General features: G+C 51.3%; 1 protein-coding gene across 1 annotated transcript in view; it reads left to right on the top strand.

Annotated features, from left to right (window-relative positions):
• The window catches only part of LOC144504750 (nesprin-1-like), a 603924-nt gene that overhangs the window by 162826 nt on the left and 417937 nt on the right, over positions 1–23161 (top strand). The window contains exons 15-25 of the mRNA XM_078230493.1: positions 136–338; positions 2670–2834; positions 4374–4526; positions 7387–7530; positions 9129–9302; positions 9390–9548; positions 12753–12917; positions 14419–14553; positions 18224–18382; positions 19457–19674; positions 22066–22174. Coding sequence (XP_078086619.1) covers positions 136–338; positions 2670–2834; positions 4374–4526; positions 7387–7530; positions 9129–9302; positions 9390–9548; positions 12753–12917; positions 14419–14553; positions 18224–18382; positions 19457–19674; positions 22066–22174 — 1784 coding nt within the window. The remainder of the gene's footprint in view (positions 1–135; positions 339–2669; positions 2835–4373; positions 4527–7386; positions 7531–9128; positions 9303–9389; positions 9549–12752; positions 12918–14418; positions 14554–18223; positions 18383–19456; positions 19675–22065; positions 22175–23161) is intronic.

The following is a 23161-nucleotide window of genomic DNA, read 5'->3' as shown; positions in this document are numbered from 1 at the left end:
AATTGCCCATGTTTGGCCCACACCCTCTATAACCATCTTATCTATGTAACGGTCTAAATGCTTTTTAAAAGACAAAATTATATTTGTGACACTAATAAGTAAACTTCTAAACTTTAAATACTTCTCTTCCCGTAGCTGAAGAGAGAGAGAATGTCAACAAGTTCCTGGCTGATTCGCTGGTCCAGTGGCGTAACCTGTCCGTGGAGGTGCGCAGTGTGAGGAGCATGCTGGAAGAAGTGGTTACCAACTGGGACAAGTACAGCAACACAGTGACAGGCCTGCAGGCCTGGCTGGAAGATGCGGAGAAGATGCTGAATCAACCGGAACTTGCCAAGAAGGTAAAAGCTGACGCTGCGGCATTTGTCAAACCGGCAGAGCTCGAATGCACACTTTGCCGTTGTAGAAAGTGGGGCTTGCGCACTCAGCTGCTTTTGCTGGTGGGATCTTAAATTTGGTGAGAGAAACATGGGCTGGAAACTCGCCACAGCCCAGATTGAACTAATCACCGGGTCACATTTCTGCTAATCGCGCCCATTTCCATATAATCCCGACAGTACAGAAGGAGGCCATTCAGCCCATCGAGCCTGCACCGACAACAATCCCACCCAGCCCTTATCCCTGTAACCCCACATATCTACCCTGCCACTCCCCCGACATTAAGGGGCAATTTAGCGTGGCCAATTCACCTAACCCGCATATCTTTGGACACTGAGGCCGGAATTCTCCCATCCCACCCCCCACTGGAATTTTAGTGGGCGGGTTGCGGAGAATGTGAAATGTCATTGACAACTGGGCGGGAATTTCCGGCTTCTAGACCAGCGCGGCTGGAGAATTCTGCCCTAAGGGGCAATTTAGCATGGCCAATCCACCTAACCTACACATCTTTGGACTGTGGGAAGAATGATGTGGAGATGCCGGCGTTGGACTGGGGTAAGCACAGTAAGAGTTTTAACAACACCAGGTTAAAGTCCAACAGGTTTATTTGGTAGCAAATGCCATTAGCTTTCGGAGCGCTGCTCCTTCGTCAGATGGAGTGGATATCTGCTCTCAAACAGGTAACCACTTCTTCCAGCATGCTCCTCACACTGCGCACCTCCACGGACAGGTTACGCCCTGTTTGAGAGCAGATATCCACTCCATCTGACGAAGGGGCAGCGCTCCGAAAGCTAATGGTATTTGCTACCAAATAAACCTGTTGGACTTTAACCTGATGTTGTTAAAACTCTTACTGTGGGAAGAAACCAGAGCACCCGGTTAGGGACCAGACCAGAAACTCCGATGTATTTTATGAAGTTAGCCTAGACCCCAACTGTTAATTTTGATTTTGGCATTAGGGTGAGCGTAAGATGTTTCACTCCAGGTATGATTCAAGTGACCCACTAGGGAGCTTTTATCAAAGTTTATTTAAGGACACAGTTAGAATATAACAAAAAGAATGAGCATCACTTTTACCAACTAAAATACTTAAACATGACAAAGTATGGGCAGAATTTTCCCAAACGAATCGTAGCCGGCAGGACACGGACCGTGCAAAGGTCCATTGACCTTGGGTGGGATTTTCTGGCCATCGAACGAACGTGGCTGGAAAATCCCACTCTATCATTCTTAACAGTTGCTATCTGTATAGCTCCAATTTAACTATAGAGTGACATAAATCCCTTCTTCAGAACCAGGGAGCACCAAAAAACAATACGCTCACCTGGACGCTAGATTTCCAGCCTTTTAACACCTCTGGACAGAGATGCAGACAGCAGTTTCCAGAGAAGAATATAACCTCAAACAGCAGAATTCCAGATATATAAGCCTAATCTCTGGCAGCTCCCAATCTCCAGAGTTCAGAGAGAGGGAAAGGACTACTTCTCTTTGCAGCTTCCAAACAGCAACTGAGCTTGATTTCTCCATGTAAGCCTAGCTCCACCCAGTCTCCTGATATTACAGTCAATCGACCCAATCAAGTCCTACTCTGCAAAAGCCCAGGAGAAAACACTAAAAACAGCAGCCCAAAAGAGAAAATGCTGGAAAATGCTGGAGTGACCTCATGTTCCAGCATTTTCTCTTTTGGTTTGCGATTCCAGCATCTGCAGTAATTAGCTTTTATCACTGAAAACAGCAGGACAGCGTTAGTTCAGATGAAAACAAACATTGTAGCAATTAGGAACAATTATGTCCAATTAGTCCAAAGATGTGCAACAATTAGTCCCAAGGTGTGCAGGTCAGATGGATTGGCCATGCTAAATTGCCCCCTAGTGTCCCAAGATGTATAGGTTAGATGGATTAGCCATGGGAAATATATGGGGTTACGGGGATAGGGTGGGGGAGAGACCCTAGGTAAGATACTCTGTCACAGAGTCAGTACAGACTCAGTGGACTTAATGGCTTCTTCTGCACTGTCTATGATTAAGGGAGTCTATGATTCTATGGTGCTCCAGTAACCATAGAGGGCTGCCAGAAACAGACGCAGCGGCACCGGTAATAATAAAGTTAACGGCTAAGACAGATCCTGCACAGGAAACATGACAAATATTTTTCTTAAAGGCACAGTATCACACAGTGGACGAACGATTCTTTTACATAAGTGGTGCAGTCATGTCGCGGACAGTCGAAAGCAATTGCTGATGTTTAACGTTCAGTATTCCCGCCTCACGTCGCTTCCATGTTTGTGTTTGAAGGACTTCTTCCGACATCTCCCTCACTGGATCCAACAGCACTCCATCATGAACGATGCGGGGAATTTCCTCATTGAAACGTGCGATGAGTTGGTCTCTCGTGACCTCAAGCAGCAGCTGCTCTTACTGAACGGGCGTTGGCGGGAGCTCTTCGTCAAAGTGAAACATGTAAGTTTCCCTGCGTCCGGTCCTTCCTTCTGTCGGGTCGAGCGGTGTAGAGAATGCTGATGGTGGCCAGCCCTCCATGACTTTAAGATTTAGTTTATTTATTAGTGTCACAAGTAGGCTTGCATTAACACTGCAATGAAGTTACTGTGAAAATCTCCTGGTCGCCCCACTCTGTCGCCTATTCGGATACACTGAGGGAGAATTTATCACCTAACTAGCATGTCTCTTGGACTGTGGGAGGAAACTTGAGCACCCGAAGGAAACCCACACGGGGAGAATGTGCAGACTCCGCACAGACAGTAACCCAAGCCGGGAATCGAACCCGGGACCCTGGAGTTGTGAGGCAGCAGTGCTAACCACTGTGCCACCATTGGATAAGGGCTGAGAAAAGTGTGTAATGCTGGTGGCAGGATCCATTTGCAGACCGTTAGGACTTGTGCTCAGTTGCTAGACAAAGATCTTAGAGGCCACTACTCTTCTTTTGCGGCCGCTACTGGGAAGGCCAACAATTATTTTCCATCCCCAGACGCTCCCAGAAGATGGTGGCCATTGTCCTTCTCATATCCATGTTCCCTTTCACAACCGGTTGGTTTGCTGGGTCACTTCAGCTCACCGGTGCCTTGCGATGGACTGGAGTCACGTGTGTGCTCAGGTCTGATGAGGCAGTGCTGGCTTCATCCCCTGAAAAAAAAGTTATTTGGTGTCTTCAAGGTGGAAAAAACATCAACTTCCCACCAAAAGGTGCACTGAGAAATGGTTAAAGTTTAAAGTTTATTTATTAGTGTCACAAGTAGGCTTACATTAACACTGCAATGAAGTTACTGTGAAAATCCCCTAGTCGCCACACTTCGGCGCCTGTTCGGGTACACTGAGGGAGAATTTAGCACCTAACCAGCACGTCTTTCGGACTGTGGGAGGAAACCAGAGCACCCGGAGGAAACCCACGCAGACACGGGGGGAACATGCAAACTCCACACAGACAGTGACCCAAGGCCAGGAATCAAACCCGGGTCCCTGGCACTGTGAGGCAGCAGTGCTAACCACTGTGCCACCATGCCACCCCTTTATTATTATTAAAAATACACTGTCCACAGAGTCAGAAGGAAGGTACGGTGGGGGGGTGATTGGTTCTAACTTTGTGGCTATCCTTTGTGGATCATGCTACCTGGTGCGGTGAGGCAGCTGTGCTAACCACTGTGCATCAGATATTGCTGTTTAACCAGAATGTTTTAGTGGTAGCCATTTTGTTTCGATTAATGGACGCCACTGCTTAATTATGCACCAGGTAACCATTGACTGCAATTCTTTACCGTGTGTTCATACCCTGTGTGTCCACTGTGCTGAATTACATCTTCCAGCAACTTGAATTTACATAAAGGCAAGGTGCAGAGAAGATTATATCAGCAGTGTCTGCACATCAATGGGGTTCAACGTGCAGTCTCACTGGCGACGAGGCCATACTGCATCCAGCTGGGTTGCAGCAGGCTGGGGTTGCTTTGGGTCGTTCCAGCTATTGCAATGACGTGTCCCTGTTTACAGTACGCACGGGCAGACGAGATGGACAAACTGAAGCAGGAGTATCTGGACGGAGTGTCGGCTTTGAAGAGCTTCGTGGAGATGGCCAACGAGAAACAAAATGCCCCGGTGGAGGTCTCCTTCCTCAATGTCAAGACCTACGTGCAAGATATGGAGGTACCATATGTACTCGATGGAGTATAGAAGGATGTGGGGAGGGTGGAATCTCATTGACACTTACAGAATAATGAAAGGCCTGGATAAAGTGGACATGAGGAAGGTGTTTCCATTAGTCAGAGAGACTAGGATCCGAGAGCACAGCCTCAGAGAGAAACGTGAATGTATTTGATTAGGAGTGGTGGAAATGTTAAAGAGAGTGCTGCATAGAAGTGTTAGGAGTGTCTGACAATGAACGCTGCGTGATAGACATGTTATAGATGTAGGGGGATACTCTGTCCACTGAGGCACGGATACTACTTACGAATAGTCCCAGTTCTTTGTTTGTCCTCAGGATTTGACCAACACTTGGGAGGCCAGGCTTCTTGCTTTAGGAATCCAGCACATAGCACGGGACTGGAGTCACGTGTCGACCATCGATTGGGTGGCAGGCTCCTTTCCCTAAAGGACGATGGTGAGCCAGTTGGGTCTTCACAACATGCCAATCTCGAGTCTGTCCTTGGTGGAGTTCAGAAAGATGAGGGGGGAAATCTCATTGAAACTTACAGAATGCTGAAAGACCTGAATAGAGTGGACGTGGGGAAGATGTTTCCATTAGTCGGAGAGACTGGGATCCGAGGGCACAACCTCAAAGTAAAGGGATGATCTTTTAGAACTGAGATGAGGAAGAATTTCTCCAGCCAGAGGGTGGTGAATCTGTGGAATTCATTGCCACAGAAGGCTGTGAAGGCCAGGTCATTGAGTGCATTGAAGACAGAGATAGATAAGTTCTTGATTGGTAAGGGGATCAAGGGTGATGGGGAAAAAGTGGGAGAATGGGGTTGAGAAACTTATCAGCCATGATTGGATGGTGGAGCAGACTCGATGGGCCAAATGGCCTAATTCTGCTCCTTATGGTCTTATGATATCAGACTTGAGCTCATGGGGCAGATTTTCCACTTGGCACTTGGGTCTAAAACTGCAACTCAGCTGGTGCGTCAGTTGATGCCAGTTTTACACCCAGGCCTCACCACTGAAAATCTTACCATGCAGGGTGTTGGTGGATTAGCTGTTGGAGGTTCGTCAGATGGGAGGCAGTCAGAGCTGGAGTGGGCGAAACAACTTTAGAGAGCCATTGAAACATAGAAGATAGGTGGAGGAGTAGGCCATTCAGCCCTTCGAGCCTGCAGCACCATTCAATATGATCATGGCTGATCATGCACTTTCAGTATCCCCACTCTCGCCTTCTCTCCATACCCCTTGATCCCTGTCGCCACAAGGGCCACGTCCAGCTCCCTCTTGAACTTATCTAACGAACTGGCCCCAACAGCTTTCTGTGGTAGAGAATTCCACAGGTTCACAACTCTCTGAATCATAGAGATCTGCAGGACAGGAAAAGGCCCTTCGGCCCATCATGCCTGTGTCAGTCAAAGACAAATCACCTAACTATTCTAATCCCATTTCCCAGCACTTGGCCCATAAGCCTTGTGTGCCTTGGGACTCTCAAGTGCACATCTAAATACTTCTTCAATGTCATGAGGGTCTCTGTCTCCACCACCCTTTCAGGCAGTGAGTTCCAGACTCCCACCACCCTCTGGTGAGAAAGTTTTTCCTCACATCCCCTCTAAACCTCCGTCCCCTTGCCTTATACTGGAACAATTGTTCAGTGCAATGTTACATGTGGGACAGGTTACATTGAAAGTATTGAGGTTAATTTTTGGGGGTAAATAGCGGGTAAAGAGATTTTGAGGAAGACTATTCCATCAAAGCATTGTTTGTGAAACGTTCCTACTACAATCAACGTACTGGCAGAGTATGTGTTGGTATGTGTAGGTGTCTGTGTATATGCTCAAATATCATGTATACATCTGTGTATGTATATGTGGTGGACATGATGCTCATAAAATTAACCCCCGTGTTATTATTATACCGAGAGGGAACTTTCTGAATTGGTACAGAAAGTCCCGGGGTGGGATTTTCCAGCCCTTCCCACTGGCTGGGTCTTCTGGTTCTGTCAAAGGCGTGCCTACCACCCTCCCCGCCCCACACCCCCGACGGATTGCCCAGCAGCCGAACAGGAAAGCCATGCAAAACCCCGTAGACATCAGCGGGACTGGAAGATCCCAACGGTGGCCAATGGGGAGCCGCTGGGAAACACGCCGCCGGGGGGGATTGGAAAATCCCATCTCTGGGGTTGGCAGCCTGGATACCTGTTCAATACAAGTCGCCAAAGAAATTCTCCGGACTCGCACGTCTCACTGCCAGCGAGATTTGGCTGGCTGCCAAATTCAATGACCTCGCTGCAGCGGGAGCGTGGCGTGAATGGCCGGTAAGATCGCGTCCAAAGACTTTATACAAGTGCGGCACGGTAGCACAGTGGTTAGCACTGCTGCTTCACAGCTCCAGGGACCTGGGTTCGATTCCCAGCTCGGGTCACTGTCTGTGTGGAGTTTGCACGTTCTCCTCGTGTCTGCGTGGGTTTCCTCCGGGTGCTCCGGTTTCCTCCCACAGTCCAAAGATGTGCGGGTTAGGTTGATTGGCCATGCTAAAAATTGCCCTTAGTGTCCTGAGATGCGTAGGTTAGAGGGATTAGTGGGTAAAATATGCAGGGATATGGGGGTAGGGCCTGGGTGGGATTGTGGTCGGTGCAGACTCGATGGGCCGAATGGCCTCTTTCTGTACTGTAGGGTTTCTATGATTTCTATGAAGTGGTACCGGCATTGGCACTGCTGTATTGTACAGCAAACCGGAGCACACCGGTTCACTGATGCACACGGACAGGCCTCTGTAAAAGGCCTTGCTTCACTGGTTTAGTTTCTTGGATGACCTTGTTGGATTGTCATGCGCTTTTTGTTGTGTATTTTTCTGGTGTGATGTGCAGGTGACAAAGCAAAAGGTGCCAATAATGGAAGCTCAGTACAAACTGGTCTCCAAGACAGCGCAGCAGCTGACAAAGGACACGCCCCAGGATGAGGTGACACAGATGCTGGCCACAATGTCGACCGTGAAGGATCAGCTGATCAAAGTAAGAATCAGCCTCCAAACGAGGAGGTCAGAATCCTGAGTTCCAATCACAGTAGAGTCGTTACAGAAGGCCATTTGGCCCACTGTGTCTGTGCTGGCCGAAATATGAGCCACTCAGCTTCATCTGAGGCACTGCTACCTCACAGCGTCAGGGTCGAGCAACTGGGGTGGATTTTCTGCTTGGTACCTGGGTCTAAAACCGCATCGCAGCCGGTCCGTTAGGTGATGCCGGTTTTACACCAGGGCCTCTCTGCTGGAAATCGAGTTCATTCTGGCCTTGGGTGTGGAGTTTGCGCATTCTCCCCGTGTCTGCGTGGGTTTCCTCCGGGTGCTCCGTTTTCCTCCCACACTCCAAAGATGTGCAGGCTAGGTGGATTGGCCATGCTAAATTGCCCCTTAATGTCCAGAGATGTGTAGGTTAGGTGGATTGGCCATGCTAAATTGCCCCTTAGTGTCCAAAGCTGTGTCGGTGAGGGAGATTAGTGGGATAAATATGTGGGGTTACGGGGTAGGCCTGTGTAAGAGTTGGTCGCAGACTCGATGGGCCGAATGGCTGGTTTCTTCACCGTAGGGATTCTATCACACTTTCCAGCACTGGTGCACAGCCTTGTAGGTTACAGGATGTCAGGGGCAAATCCAGACACCCCTTCTAAGTGGGTAGCGTGTTTCTGTCTCTACTACCCTTTCAGGCAGTGAGTTCCAGAGCCCCGCAACCCTCTGGGTGAAAAATAATTTCCTCAGCTTCCCCGCTAATCTTTCTACCAATCGTTTCAATTCACCACCCCACCCCTGCCAAATCTCCGACCCCGATATATGATCTTATATTAAGTTGATCTTTCTCTGCATCTTAGCTATGACAATAACGCTATATTCTGCACCCTTTCCTTCCCTTATCCCCATGTACTCTATGAACTGTATGCTTTGTACAGCACACAAGAAACAATCCTTTTCATTTGTATTCCAATACATGTGACAAGAATAAATCAAATCAAATCAAATCATTCAAAAGTCTGACGGCAGCAGGGAAGAAGCTGTTCTTGAGTCGGTGACCTCAAACTTTTGTATCTTTTTGCCGACGGAAGGAGGTGGAAGACAGCTCTGACGACGGGTCATCCAGACTCGAAACGTTGGCTGTATTCTCTCTCTCCACAGATGCTGTCAGACCTGCTGAGATTTTCCAGCATCTTCTGTATTTGTGTTTGGAAGAGAGTTGCTGGAATTTTATCGCCTCGCCCACCCGAGGCCTGTAAGATTGCGCCCAGGCCGACAGAGAATGCTGTTGTACGAGCCTCGCCCGCCCCGATTCTGGGTGGTGGGGGCGGGGGGGCGTGGGGGATAAAATTCCGGCCAGTATGTCTGGGGTGCGAGGGGTCCTTGATTATGCTGGCTGCTTTTCCGAGGCAGCGGGAAGTATAGATGGAGTCAGTGGATGGGAGGCTGGTTTGCCTGATGGACTGGGCTATGTTCACGACTTTGTGGTTTCTTGCGGAAGAGAGATAGAAATGTCCTGTAAGCGGTCTGGGTTTGGAGTAAGGTGCTGAGGTTTTGCCTGCCTGATGCCTGTACTGGCTTTGTCTCCGCTCGGTGGTGTTTGCACAGGTCCGGGAACGCTCTCAGTGTCTGCTGCTGGAGGCCGAGCAGCTTCTGGCTCCTCTGGCCGAGCTGGAGAAGGACATCACGGCGTTCTACGAGTCTCTGAACAGAGCTGACCAGATCACCTCGCCTGCGGACGCTCAGGGTCACTCCGTGGACAGCTTCAAGATGAGGAATCAGGTGGGTGAGGGTTTCACTCAGGCGCGGCAGAGTTTGGCAGCAGCATCTTGGGCCTAACGTCTCTGCTCCTTCTATCCCCCCCAACAGGAACTGACAACCTTCCAAGACAAATGCAAGAAAGCCATGGCCGCATCCGAGAGGGACCTGCAGACGGTTCAGAAACTGCTGACGGCCAGTAAAGCGCTGAGACACCTGGATCCCTCCGTCCTTCAGAAAAAACTCCTTCAGATTCAAGCAGCATTCCAGGTGGGTTTTCCTTACTGCTCCTCCAAGCCGGGTTCAAAATCTTCACCTTCTCACCGGAAAGACCGAGGTTGAGGGGGGGGGTGACCTGATGGATGTTTACAAGGTCATGTTAGGCATGGACAGAGTGGATAGTCAGATGCTCTTTCCTAGGGTAGAAAGGTCAAGTACTCGGGGACATAGGTTTAAGGTGCGTGGGGAAAAGTTTAGAGGAGATGTGTGAGGTAAGTTTTTTTACGCAGAGGGTGGTGAATGTCTGGAACGCGCTGCCCGGGGAGGAGCAGGTACGATAGCCGCATCTAAGGGGCAACTAGACGAATACATGAATAGGATGGGAATGGAAGGATACGGACTCCGTAAGTGCATAGGGTCTTAGTTTAGGCAGACATCAAGATCGGCATAGACTTGAAGGGCCGAAGGGCCTGTTCCTGTGCTATACTATTCTTGGTTTCTTGTTCTTTGTACCCCAAACAAAGCAAGCGGTGGCACAGTGGTTAGCACTGCTGCCTCACAGCGCCAGGGACCCGGGTTCAATTCCCAGCTTGGGCTCACTGTCTGTGTGGAGTTTGCACATTCTCCCCGTGTCTGTGTGGGTTCCCTCCGGGTGGTCCGGTTTCCTCCCACAGTCTGAAAGACGTGCGGGTTAGGTGGATTGGCCGTGCTAAACTGACCCTAGTTTCGGGGGGTTAGCAGGGTAAATATGTGGGGTTACGGGGATAGGATGGGATTGTGGTCAGTACAGACTTGATGGATCATGGGCGGATTATGGGCGGCACGGTGGCACAGTGGTTAGCACTGCTGCTTCACAGCTCCAGGGACCCGGGTTCGATTCCCGGCTTGGGTCACTGTCTGTGTGGAGTTTGCACATTCTCCTCGTGTCTGCGTGGGTTTCCTCCGGGTGCTCCGGTTTCCTCCCACAGTCCAAAGATGTGTGGGTTAGGTTGATTGGCCATGCTAAAAATTGCCGTTAGTGTCCTGGGATGCGTAGGTCAGAGGGATTAGTGGGTAAAATATGTAGGGATATGGGGGTAGGGCCTGGGTGGGATTGTGGTCGGTGCAGACTCGATGGGCCGAATGGCCTCTTTCTGTGCTGTAGGGATTCTAAGATTCTAAGGATCAAATGGCCTCCTTCTGCACTGTAGGGATTCTATAATTCTATGATAGAGAAAATAATCATGCCTCTTGTTGCCACGGGAATTCAAATGGAGAGCTCGGCTGAACTGAACTATATAATGTACGGTAAAACACCAGAACTGCAGCTTGTTTCACAGACACAATGCATCCAGGGCTGAGACATTGTGGTTTATTGTGTGGATGTGCCCTTTGATGTGAGGCCTCATTCCAATCGATATATCACCACAGACAGAATACACTCCTGCCCATGTAACGCTTACAAAATATAGGTCATATTTTAAAAATCAGTTTGTACGCATCACCGGCAAAAAGCTTCCGGGAATGCCAATCGGAATATCGGGCAGGTCAGCGTTAGCATGTCCTGTATTTAGATTACTGCTCCCAGAGCAGGAATTTCTAAGTATGGAGGCACCAGGGCAGCACGGTGGCACAGTGGGTTAGCACTGCTGCCTCACAGCGCCAGGGACCCGGGTTCGATTCCCGGCTTGGGTCACCATCTGTGCGGAGTCTGCACATTCCCCCCGTGTCTGCATGGGTTTCCTCCGGGTGCTCCGGTTTCCTCCCACAGTCGGAAAGACGTGCTGGTTAGGTGCTAAATTCTCCCTCAGTGTTACCCGAACAGGCGCCGGAGTGTGGCAACTCGGGGATTTTCACAGTAACTTCATTGCAGCGTTAATGTAAGCCTACTTGTGACACTAATAAGTAAACTTTGAAACAATTTGCACCATCTGGCCGCACACAGAGAGGAGGAGGAGAGGTTAAAACGTCCGCAGGGCTGAACTCTGGGAAAGGTGGCAGCGTAATGATAATGTCACTAGACTGGTGATCCTGAGACCCAGGGGATACAGGCAAAATACTGCGGATGCTGGAATCTGAAACAAGAACAGAAAATGCTGGAAAATCTCAGCAGGTCTGACGGCATCTGTGGAGAGAGAATAGAGCCAATGTTTCGAGTCTGGATGATCCTTCATCAGAGCGTCCAGAGTTGTAACGTTGGGTGAGATCTTACCTCCCGTTCATGCCACACCGCAGTGAGGTCAGAGAATTTGGTGGCCAGCCGAATCACTGTTCACTGCGGCGCGATAGGAAAATCGCGTCGGCGTGAACGGTGATAAGATTCCGGCTGTTAGCACACTCTTCTCTCTCCACAGTTGCTGTCAGAACCTGTTGAGTTTTTCCAGAATTTTCTGTTTTGTGTTTCAGATTCCAGCATCCGCAGTATTTTGCTTTTATTCCTGAAACAGATGATCTGGCGAAATCTAAAATTACAGAATCCCTACAGCACAGATGGAGACCATTCGGCCCATTGAGTCTGTACCGACCACAATCCCACCCAGGCCCTATTCCAGTAACCCCACACATTTACCCTGCTAATCCCCCTGACACTAAGGGGCAATTTAGCATGGCCAATCAACCTAACCCGCACATCTTTGGACTGTGGGAGGAAACCGGAGCACCCGGAGGAAACCCACGCAGACACGGGGAGAATGTGCAAACTCCACACAGACAGTGATCCGAGGCTGGAGTTGAACCCGGGTTCCTGGCGCTGTGAGGCAGCAGTGCCAACCACTGTGCCACTGTGATGATCACATTGCTTGTGGGATCTTGCTGTGCGCAAATTGATTGCCATCTTTCCCAGGCTCTAGTGGTGACTGTACTTTCCAAGTATCTGATTGGCTGCCAAGCACTTTGCAACATTCTGAGGTCAAGAAGAATTGGTTTTATGGGCAGCACAGTGGTTAGCACTGCTGCCTCACAGTGCCAGGGACGTGGGTTCGATTCCCGGCTTGGGTCATTGTCTGTGTGGAGTTTACACATTCTCCCCGTGTCTGCGTGGGTTTCCTCCGGGTGCTCCGGTTTCCTCCCACAGTCTGAAAGACGTGCTGGTTGGGTGCATTGACCCAAACAGGTGCCGGAGTGGGGTGACTAGGGGCATTTCACAGTAACTTCATTGCAGTGTTAATGTAAGCCTTACTTGTGACTAATAAATAAACTTTACTTTAAAAACTTTAACTTTTATATTGCCCCTTTATTAACCCCCCCCCCCCGCCTCGCACTCTTCTTTCCCAACAGGACATGGTCAAGCGGGGAGTGGAGTGGAGGAAGTGCATGGAAACCAACAGCAGCTTGCTGAGGAGGTTCGAGGACTGCAGGAAGGAGCTGGAAGTGATTCTGCAGTCGGCCCAAACGGCCATGATGGAGGAGGGAAACCCCGAGCGACTTTTGGCAAGACACACGGTGAGGGCCGGAGAGCCGGGATGAAGCTGCCCGTACGGGAGGGAGGTGGAGGGGTTTGGGGTGGGGGGGTGGGTGTGGGGGGGGTGCGGGGGGCGCACTCTGACCCTTCGATTTGATATATCGATCCAAGGCCGTTCGATTTGATTTATTACTGTCACTTCTTTTTATTCGTTCATGGGATGTGGGGTTCACGGGCAGGGTCAGCATTTATTGCCCACCCCTGAGGGCCAGTTAAGAGTCAACCACATTGCTGTGTCACTGGAGTCTTATGTAGGCCAGACCAGGAAAGGACGGCAGATTTCCTTCCCTAAAGGGCATTCGTGACCCGGATGGGTTTTTCCGACAATCGACAATGGTTTCATGGACATCATGATGTGGAGATGCCGATGTTGGACTGGGGTAAACACAGTAAGAAGTTTAACAACACTAGGTTAAAGTCTAACAGGTTTATTTGGTAGCAAAAGCCACACAAGCTTTCGGAGCCTTAAGCCCCTTCTTCAGGTGAGTGGGAATTCTGTTCACAAACAGAGCTTATAAAGACACAAACTCAATTTACAGAATAATGGTTGGAATGCGAATACTTACAACTAATCAAGTCTTTAAGAAACAAAACAATGTGAGTGGAGAGAGCATTAAGACAGGCTAAAAAGATGTGTATTGTCTCCAAACAGGACAGCCAGTGAGACTCAGCAGGTTCAGGCAAGCTGTGGGGATTACAGATAGTGTGACATGAACCCAATATCCCGGTTGAGGCCGTCCTCGTGTGTGCGGAACTTGGCTGTCAGTTTCTGCTCAGCGACTCTGCGCCGTCGTGTGTCGTGAAGACCGCCTTGGAGAACGCTTACCCGAATATCAGAGGTCATTGAGTGTCTTTAAGACAGAGATAGATAGGTTCTTGATGAATAAGGGGATCAGGGGTTATGAGGAGAAGACAGGAGAACGGGGATGAGAATCATATCAGCCATGATTGAATGATGGAGCAGATTCGATCGGCCAAATGGCCTAGTTCTGCTCCTATATCTTATGGTCTTATGGAATGAAGTTACTGTGAAAATCTCCCAGTCCCACAGTCCAGCGCCTGTTCGGGTACACTGAGGGAGAATTTAGAATGGCCAATGCACCTAACCGGCACGTCTTTCGGAGGAAACCGGAGCACCCGGAGGAAACCCACGCAGACACGAGGAGAACGTGCAGACTCCGCACAGACAGTTACTCAAGCCGCGAATCGAACCCGAGTCCTTGGCGCTGTGAGGCAGCAGTGCTAACCCACTGTGCCACCGTGCTGCCCCTGAGAAGGTGATGGTGATCCGCTGTGGTCCATCTGGTGGAGCGTTATGTTCTATCCCAAATCTAGCCTTGCCGGTGATAACTGCTTGGGAATGTAAGTGGGCAGCATGGGGTATAGCTAGTAAGTACGTTTACAATGCGGTGTCCGAGAGACGGAGGCTGATCAGTGATGGTTACTCTTATTCACGGTCCAATTCCTTCCTCCCCCCACCAGGATTTCTTTGGGCAGTTGGATCAAAGAACGCTGAATGCCTTTTTGAAGGCTTGTGATGAGCTGACTGACATCCTCCCTGAACAGGAGCAGCAAGGTCTCCAGGAGACTGTCCGCAGCCTGCACAAACAGTGGAAGGTGGGTGCGAATAACACTTGGGGGTTGGCGGGAGAGGGAGAGGGGAGCCATACTTACATAGCACAGGAACAGGAGAAGGCCATTCAGCCCTCTCAAGCCACTGGATTAGATGGTGGCAATTCTACCAGAATCCATGAACCATCAGTAATTTACCTTTCTAAAATCTATCAACTTCGCTGTAAAGTGATATTGTGCCTTGGGAACCACAGATAATTAGGGGAGAGACAGAAAAAATGAAAGATATATTCTATATTTATACAGTGGCTGCGATTGCCCTAAAAGAAAACTATAATGATGGGAATTTAATTAATTCATGGGACATGGGCGTCGCTGGCTGGGCCAGCATTTATTGCCCATCCCTAGTTGCCCACAAGAAGGTGGTGGTGAGCCGCCATCTTGAATCGCTGCAGTCCACGTGCTGTGGGTTGACCCACAATGCCGTTAGGGAGGGAATTCCAGGATTTTGACCCAATGAGTGCTAAGGAACGGCCGATATATTTCCATGTCAGGATGGTGAGTGGCTTGGAGGGGAACTTGCAGGTGGTGGTGTTCCCATGTATCTGCTGCCCTTGTCCTTCTGTCGATCGGCGTGGGGTTTGAACCGCAATCGTCCCAAACTCAGTCATGTTTTTGGAGAATGGTGAGTTGCGCGCCGGTTCTGGGAAGGGCAGGGCCTAAACATACCAGTGATTGGGCACCATCTTGAAAGGGTGCCCTGGTCTCACAGTGCACTGAGAGACCCCCTCCACCCCCACGGACATCGCTCCCCCTGCCCTCATCGGTGGCATGTTTCCTCACCCCCTCCCCAACACAGATCACCGGCATCAGGGTATTGGGCCTCCCCAATGGGACACCTTTCATGACCCCCAAAATGCCACACACCTCATGCCCCACCCCTAGATGACCCCCACCCCCTGCATGATGCCCCCTTGTTATTGCCCTCTGCATATCTCAGATCCCCACCCCACTGGCACTGCCCCAGGCACACTGGCAATGCACAACTGGCACTTCCAGGGTGCCAGGTGGGCACTGCCAGATGAGTACTGCCCAGCCATATCCCCAACCACCCGGGGGCTTCAATGCCCTCTGAGCCCCCCCTGGCATGGCCATTGCATCAGATCCAGGGTGCCAGGTGGGCACTGCCCAGCCATATCCCCAACACCCGTGGGGTTTCAATGCTCTCCGAACCCTGCTCCCCCGGCATGGCCCTTACACCAGGTCTCCACGGGTGGAGACGAGCACTTATTCTCGCCCGAAGGTCAGGAGTTCCCGGGAGCTAGGAGAATCCGGCGTCGAACGGGGCTAAGCATATTTAAATATGCTGATCGGCCTCAGGATCTGGTTTACGCCATTCGAAAAGGACTGGGACCATTGGCAGTGGCAGGACCAGAAGATCCCGCCTCCGGCCAATGACAAGCTGCCTCCAACCGGGGAGAAACACGCGGCCGGGCACACGGAAAATCCCCCCCCAGCGTCTTCCGTGACTGCTGGACATCTCGAAGTGTTTACAGCCAGTGAAATACTTTTGAAGTGTAGTCAGTGTTGTGATGAAGTTGTAGAGTTTCACTACCCTGTATGTACAGAAATGTTTCCTGGCATCGGGCCACAGCAGCCTGATTCCAATCTGATTTCTTCTGAACTCCCCCGCGAGATAAAACCCTGCCTCTCTGTTTATCCTGTTAAATTTCTTAATCATCTCAATTAGTTCACCACTTAATCATCTCCACTGATGGGAAATCAAGGCTCGTCGACAGAACCCGGCCTGGCGATTTAACCCTTTAAGCCCTGGTATCATGTGGTGAATCCGAGGCACGCTCTCTCCTTGACCAATATATCTGAGTGAGGCTCAGAACTGAACAGAACAAACTGACCACGGGTCTATACAGCGGAAACATCGTTGACCTCCCCTTTGCAATCAGCCTTCTTGAAGTAAAGTCCAACATGCCACCAAACTTTGTTTTTTGGCCAACATACACACACGGGGCTCCTGATTTGAGAGGGGAAAATCCAACCCCCGAGGGGGGCCATTTTACCATCGCGTTGTGCTCGTTTTCGGGCGCAATGCAGTGGACAGTCAGGCGTAAAGCGCTTAGTGCGATTGGCTCTGGACTGGTCAGGCTTTCGCCAGGAATGGGCGAGAGGGAGGTTAATGCATTCAAATTTATTTTAATGCTGTTTTACATCGGCTTAGCGAGCTCCGGTGCTCAATCATCCGGGCTCGCTCCCCTTTAATGACCTCGCCGGGAAGGGTTCTCGCCGGTGAGGAATAGACATGCTCCCCATGAACGGGGAGCCGTTGACTCGCCCTCGCCGGTGGAACCGGAGGCCATTGAGGCCCCAGCGGGGAGGCCGAGGGCAAAGGGGAGTGGCAGTGACACCCTGGCACCTGGGCAATGCCCACTGGGCAGTGACAGGGGTGGAGCTAATGGGGGGGGGGTGGGACAAGTGGGGGCAGGGCCAATGGGGGCAGGGTCGGGGGGGTCAATGGGGGAGGAGCTAATGTGGGGGGGGGGGGGGGGGTGGGGGGGCTAATGCGAGAGGGAGCCCGCTGCCACTCTGCAGCTATCGGTGGGGGGAGGGAGGGCGAGGGGGCTCGCTGCCACTCTGCAGCTATCGGTGGGGGGAGGGAGGGCGAGGGGGCTCGCTGCCACTCTGCAGCTATCGGTGGGGGGAGGGAGGGCGAGGGGGCTCGCTGCCACTCTGCAGCTATCGGTGGGGGGAGGGAGCCCGCTGCCACTCTGCAGCTATCGTTGGGGGGAGGGAGGGCGAGGGGGCTCGCTGCCACTCTGCAGCTATCGGTGGGGGGAGGGAGGGCGAGGGGGCTCGCTGCCACTCTGCAGCTATCGGTGGGGGGAGGGAGCTCGCTGCCACTCTGCAGCTATCGGTGGGGGGAGGGAGGGCGAGGGGGCTCGCTGCCACTCTGCAGCTATCGGTGGGGGGAGGGAGGGCGAGGGGGCTCGCTGCCACTCTGCAGCTATCGGTGGGGGGAGGGAGGGCGAGGGGGCTCGCTGCCACTCTGCAGCTATCGGTGGGGGGAGGGAGGGCGAGGGGGCTCGCTGCCACTCTGCAGCTATCGGTGGGGGGAGGGAGCTCGCTGCCACTCTGCAGCTATCAGTGGGGGGAGGGAGGGCGAGGGGGCTCGCTGCCACTCTGCAGAGATCAGTGGGGGAGAGGGTGGTGGGTCCATGATCGGTGAGTAAGGGGGGGTCCACGATTGGGTGGCAGGGAAGGTCTGCAGGGGCTGTATCTTGGGCCACAGGCCCCCACAATTGCAGGGGGGGGGGAGTTGCTTCAGGCTGCCTGCAGTAGCAGGGGCCTGACAACTCTGTCATTTCTGTCAGGCCCCTGCCACTGCGAATGAGCATGTGCAGCATCAGAGACCTGCACATGCTCACTACCTCCCTCTGCAGGCTTCCGGGCGCATTAAACCCTGCTCACAGACTTCTGCAGCGGGAATGTGCAGACCCCACACAGACAGTGACCCAAGCCGGGAATTGAACCCGAGTCCCTGGCGCTGTGAGGCAGCAGTGCTAACTACTTTGCCACCGTGCTGCCCCTTTGCAGTCTTGGACAGAGCAGAAGCCATACCGAGCTGTGATAGATCCAGAAAGGATGCTTTCTATGGCGCACCTTGGTTTTGATTTGAATAACACGCCTTGGCTGATTTCAGGATCTCCAGGCCGAAGCTCCGTACCATTTGCTCCGTCTGCAGATTGAAGCGGCAAGAAACAAGCTGGTGGAGACGGCTGAGGAGTGTAAGTCGGAGCTGAATCGGGAGAACAAGCTGCTAACAAGCACAAACAGCGAAGAGCTTATCACACAACACAAGGTAAGCACTTGGACAGAGGTCCCGCCCTGGAGAGCTGTCAACCCCTCAGGGCCGGAGCTCCCAGGTCCCTGAGGGGAGGGCGCTCCCAGTCCGAAGGAACCTTCCCATCGAGGCCCCCACTCCCCTCCTTCCTGCCCGGGATCACGGGTAAAGCTTTTTGAGTTTCCCACCCTCAGTCCTTGGGCTTGAGGCCTGGGCGGGAAAAGGCCCTGCTGGTGGAACTTAAATTCAATTCGCAAAATCAGTTATTTACAAAAAGGATCTGGAGTTTACAAGCTAGTCCTGGTGAGACTGACCATAAAACCACTGTCGATTGTCGGAAAAACCCATCTGGTTCACTAATGTCCTTTAGGGAAGGAAATCTGCCGTCCTTACCCAGTCTGGCCTACATGTGACTCCAGAGCCACAGCAATGTGGTTAACTGTTCTCCAGGGTACTGGCAACAAATGTTGACCTTGTCCGCAATAGAATCCCTACAGTGCAGAAGGAGGCCATTCGGCCCATCGAGTCTGCACCGACCACAATCCCACCCTATCCCCATAACCCCATGCATTTACCCTCGCTAGTCCCTGTCACTAAGGGGTAATTTAGCACGGCCAATCCACCTAACCCGCGCATCCTTTGGAATGTGGGAGGGAACCGGAGCACCCGGAGGAAACCCACGCAGACACGGGGAGAACGTGCAAACTCCACACAGACAGTGACCCAAGCTGGGAATCGAATCCAGGACCCTGGCGCTGTGAGGCAGCAGTGCTAACCACTGTGCCACCGTGCTGTCCATGCAATGCCCAACATTCCATGAGCAATCTAAAAGAAATGTCCATTGGTGGCCACCTTAAGTTCATTTGTACGAACCTCTTGAGCGTTGTTGAAGCTACACCAGTCTGGATGGGCGGAGAGCACTCCATCTTGTATCATGTTGGCAGCGGAGAGGTTTCGGGAGGCCCACTCGCCACAGAATACCCAGAATGAGTTCCGGGTGGACGGTTGAGCCTGTAAGCCTCTCCTGGCACGTTCCTTCCCTTACCCAAATCCGACTGACCCAGCTGGATGCACAAAACTGATTTCTTTCAGGAATTTTTCTCGGAGAAGGGAAAGTTCGAGTGGTGCAGGAAACGGGGCAAGGTGATTGGAGATCTCTGCCAGAAGCTTCCGGAAACTCGAAAGTACGAAGGGATCAGGGCCAAACACGAAATGGACAAGAAGACTCTGAGAGACTTGCAAGGACTTATCGACGCCACCTACGAGAAATTGTTAGACCACCCAGACAAGTGGAAGGAGTACACGACTAGGTAACAGTTACACAGCGTGTGATTACCTAGACCATAAGATATAGGAGCAGAATTAGGCCATTTGGCCCATCGAATCTGCTCCGCCATTCAATCATGGCTGATATGATTCTCATCCCCATTCTCCTGCCTTCTTCCGTAACCCTTGATCCCCTCATTGATCAAGAACCTATCTATCTATAGTTCAGGAGCAGGTCACTCAGATGTTTATTCTTCATCTAACCCTATCTGGGTGTTGGTTTTCTTTAATAACTCGTGGGGCGAGGAGGGGACCTTTATGGCTCCCCCATGCCAACGTGGAATAAATGGTGATAGAATAAAGCCAGTGTCCAGCCCACTGCTTACCTGTCCATCCACAACTTGCCCCCACCCTCCCTCCCCTTATAATGGGGGACGGGTAAGTCGTCAGGAACCCCGCCTGCCCTGAGGCCTATTGAGGCCCTAACATGGATCTGAATGGGGTTCGTCCAATCCCAGGGTTGCTGCTAGTTTTGGCGCACCAGGTGTTGATTGGGATCTGAGAGATCCCAAGATGTGAAGGTTAGGGGCATTAGCCGGGTAAATACGTGAGGTTACGGGGATAAGGCCAAGGTAAGATTTTTTAAAAAGGTGGGTTAGTGCAGATCTGAGGGGCCGAATGGCCTCCTTCTGCACTGTAGGGATTCTTCTATGAGATGCTGGGGCTTTGTATCCTGGGAGGTTTGAGACTGTGGGTTGGTAAGGGAGTTAATATGGAGGTGCGGTTGAGTGAGAATAGATCATACAATCCCTACAGAAGGAGGCCATTCAGCCCATCGCGTCTGCACCGACTCTCCAGCGGCTCACCCAGGCCCTATCCCTGTAACCCCACGTATTTACCCCGCTAATCCCCCTAATCTACACATCTTTAGACACTGAGGGGCAATTTAGCATGGCCAATCCACCTAACCTGCACGTCCTTGGAGATTCTGACATCGTCGCATTGCCTCCATCCTGGAATCATAGAATCCCTGCAGTGCAGAAGGAGGCCATTTGGCCCATCGAGTCTGCACCGACCACAATCCCACCCAGGCCCTATCCCCATAATCCCACATATTTACCCTGTTAATCCCCTGACACTAAGGGTCAATTTATCATGGCCAATCCACATCTTTGGACTGAGTGAGGAAATCGGAGCACCCAGGGGAAACCCACGCAGACACGGGGAGAATGTGCAAACTCCGCACACAGTGACTCGAGGCCAGAATTGAACCCGGGTCCCTGGCGTTGTGAGGCAGCAGTGCCAACCACTGTGCCACCGTGCCGCACTTCTTGTTCAGGATGTTAAAGAATTTGGAGGGCAGGGCAGAGGAATGCTGGAGTGGATGGGATGATGAAGCATGGGGAGGGGGTGAAGCGGGGAGAATGATGAAGTAATTTCAGTCAGAAACTAACCGAGCTTGAGAAGGTGCTGAAACGCCGCAGTTCGGAAGGAGACCGTTCGGCCCATTGTACCTGTGGTAGCCCTCCTACTGGAGATACCCACTCAAATTCCATTCCTTGTCACTTCCATGGTATCCTTTCCTTCCTACTTTGAAATGCTCATCCAATTCTGACCCTGGCAGGGGCAAAACCACAATCAGGCCGGGGGGGGGGGGGGGGGCGAGGTTAGCCCATTGCACTGGGGTGTGCTGAGGCTGCGATGGTGGGTTCCCCAGGCTAGGGTAGAGTAAGGATCAGGATAGCCAATGAGGTTAAACTGAGGCTCTACCTGATGCAATTTGTCAAAGCCATCTTGGCCTTGTTGGGGGCGGCACGGTGGCACAGTGGTCAGCACTGCTGCCCCACAGCGCCAGGGACCTGGGTTCGATTCCGGCCTCGGGTCACTGTCTGTGTCGAGTTTGCACATTCTCCCCGTGTCTGCGTGAGTTTCCTCTGGTCGTTCTGGTTTCCTCCCACACTCCAAAGATGTATGGGTTAGGTTGATTGGCCGTGCTAAATTGCCCCTTGGTGTTAAGGGGATTAGCAGGGTAAATATCTGGGGTTACGGGGATAGGGCTTGTGTGGGATTGTGGTCGGTGCAGACTCGATGGGCCGAATGGCCTCCTTCTGCACTGTAGGGATTCTATGATTTTTGGCTAAGGTGAGGAATTAGGTCATGCCCGGGAGGGAGTGCAATGCCTTATCCTGTCAGCTTGGATCTTGTTTGATCGAGCCCAAGATGGGATGTAAGGTCTTGTCTTGTCAGCTTGGACCTGGTTTGTCCCTCATGTGGGAACCATGATTGGACTTCATTTGTACTGGCCTTTTGATTAGAGTTGAAGTACTGAAAGGTGCCAAAAACAAGGATGGTCTCCCAGAAAAAAAAGCACTTTGTATTTTAAACACGTGCCTGAACAGATTCCTTCTCCTTAACATTTCCTCATTTTCTTGTAGATATTCCCAATTTTCAAAACGGCTGGTGATGAAGAACAAACAACTGGCAGAAATCAGACGTGAGGCCTCCAATCCCAGGAAATATGGAGATTTGAAAACGGCATTGGAGGTTTGTTGATCACATAATTATCTTAGAGTCATAGAGACATACAGCATGGAAACAGGCCCTTCGGCCCAACTCGCCCATGCTGACCAGCTTTCCTAAACTGAACTAGTCTCATTTGCCTGCGTTTGGTCCCTATCCCTCTAATCCTTTCCCATCCACGTACCTGTCCAAATGTCTTTTAAATGTTGTAACTGTACCCGCCTCTACCCCCTCCTCTGGCAGCTCATTCCATACACGCACCACTCTCTGTGTGGAAAGGTTGCCCCTCAGGTTCCTTTCCTCTCTCACCTTCAACCTATGCCCTCTAGTTTTGGACTCCCCTACCCTGGGGAAAAGACCTTGGCTATTCACCTTACCTATGCCGTTCTAAGGTTCCCCCTCTACCTCCTAGGCTTCAGGGAAAAAAGTCCCAGCCTATACAGCCTTTCCTTATAATTCAAACCTTCCAGTCCCGGTAACATCCTTGTAAATCCTTTTTGCACCCCTTCCAGTTTAATAACATCCCTCCTATAGCAGGGTGACCAGGATTGTACGCAGTGCTCCAAATGTGGCCTTACCAATGTCTTGTACGGTTGTAACATAGCGTCCCCACTCCTGTACTCAATGCTCTGAGCGATGAAGGCAAGGGTGCCAAAAGCCTTCTTCACCACCCTGTCTACCTGTGACGCCACTCAAAAAATCGAACACTCAGAAAGTATTGGATGGAATAGGAAGTATCAAAAATGGAAAAAAATCTTTGTCCCTCCATCACTGGAAGTATGATCTGATTTGATTTGATTTATTATTGTCACGTGTTCGGATACAATGAAAAGTATTGTTTCTTGCGTACTATACAGTCAATGCATACCGTTCATAGAGTACATAGGGGAGAAGGAAAGGAGAGAGTGCAGAATGTAGTGTTACAGTCATAGCTAGGGTGTAGAGAAAGATCAACTTAATCCGAGGCAGGTCCATTCAAAAGTCTGATGGCATCAGGGAAGAAGCTGTTCG

This window comes from Mustelus asterias, chromosome 15, assembly GCF_964213995.1.
Source record: "Mustelus asterias chromosome 15, sMusAst1.hap1.1, whole genome shotgun sequence".
Taxonomy (NCBI): Eukaryota; Metazoa; Chordata; class Chondrichthyes; order Carcharhiniformes; family Triakidae; genus Mustelus; species Mustelus asterias.
The sequence above is the reverse complement of the archived record's forward strand: the minus strand, read 5'-3'. Positions and strand labels throughout refer to the sequence as shown.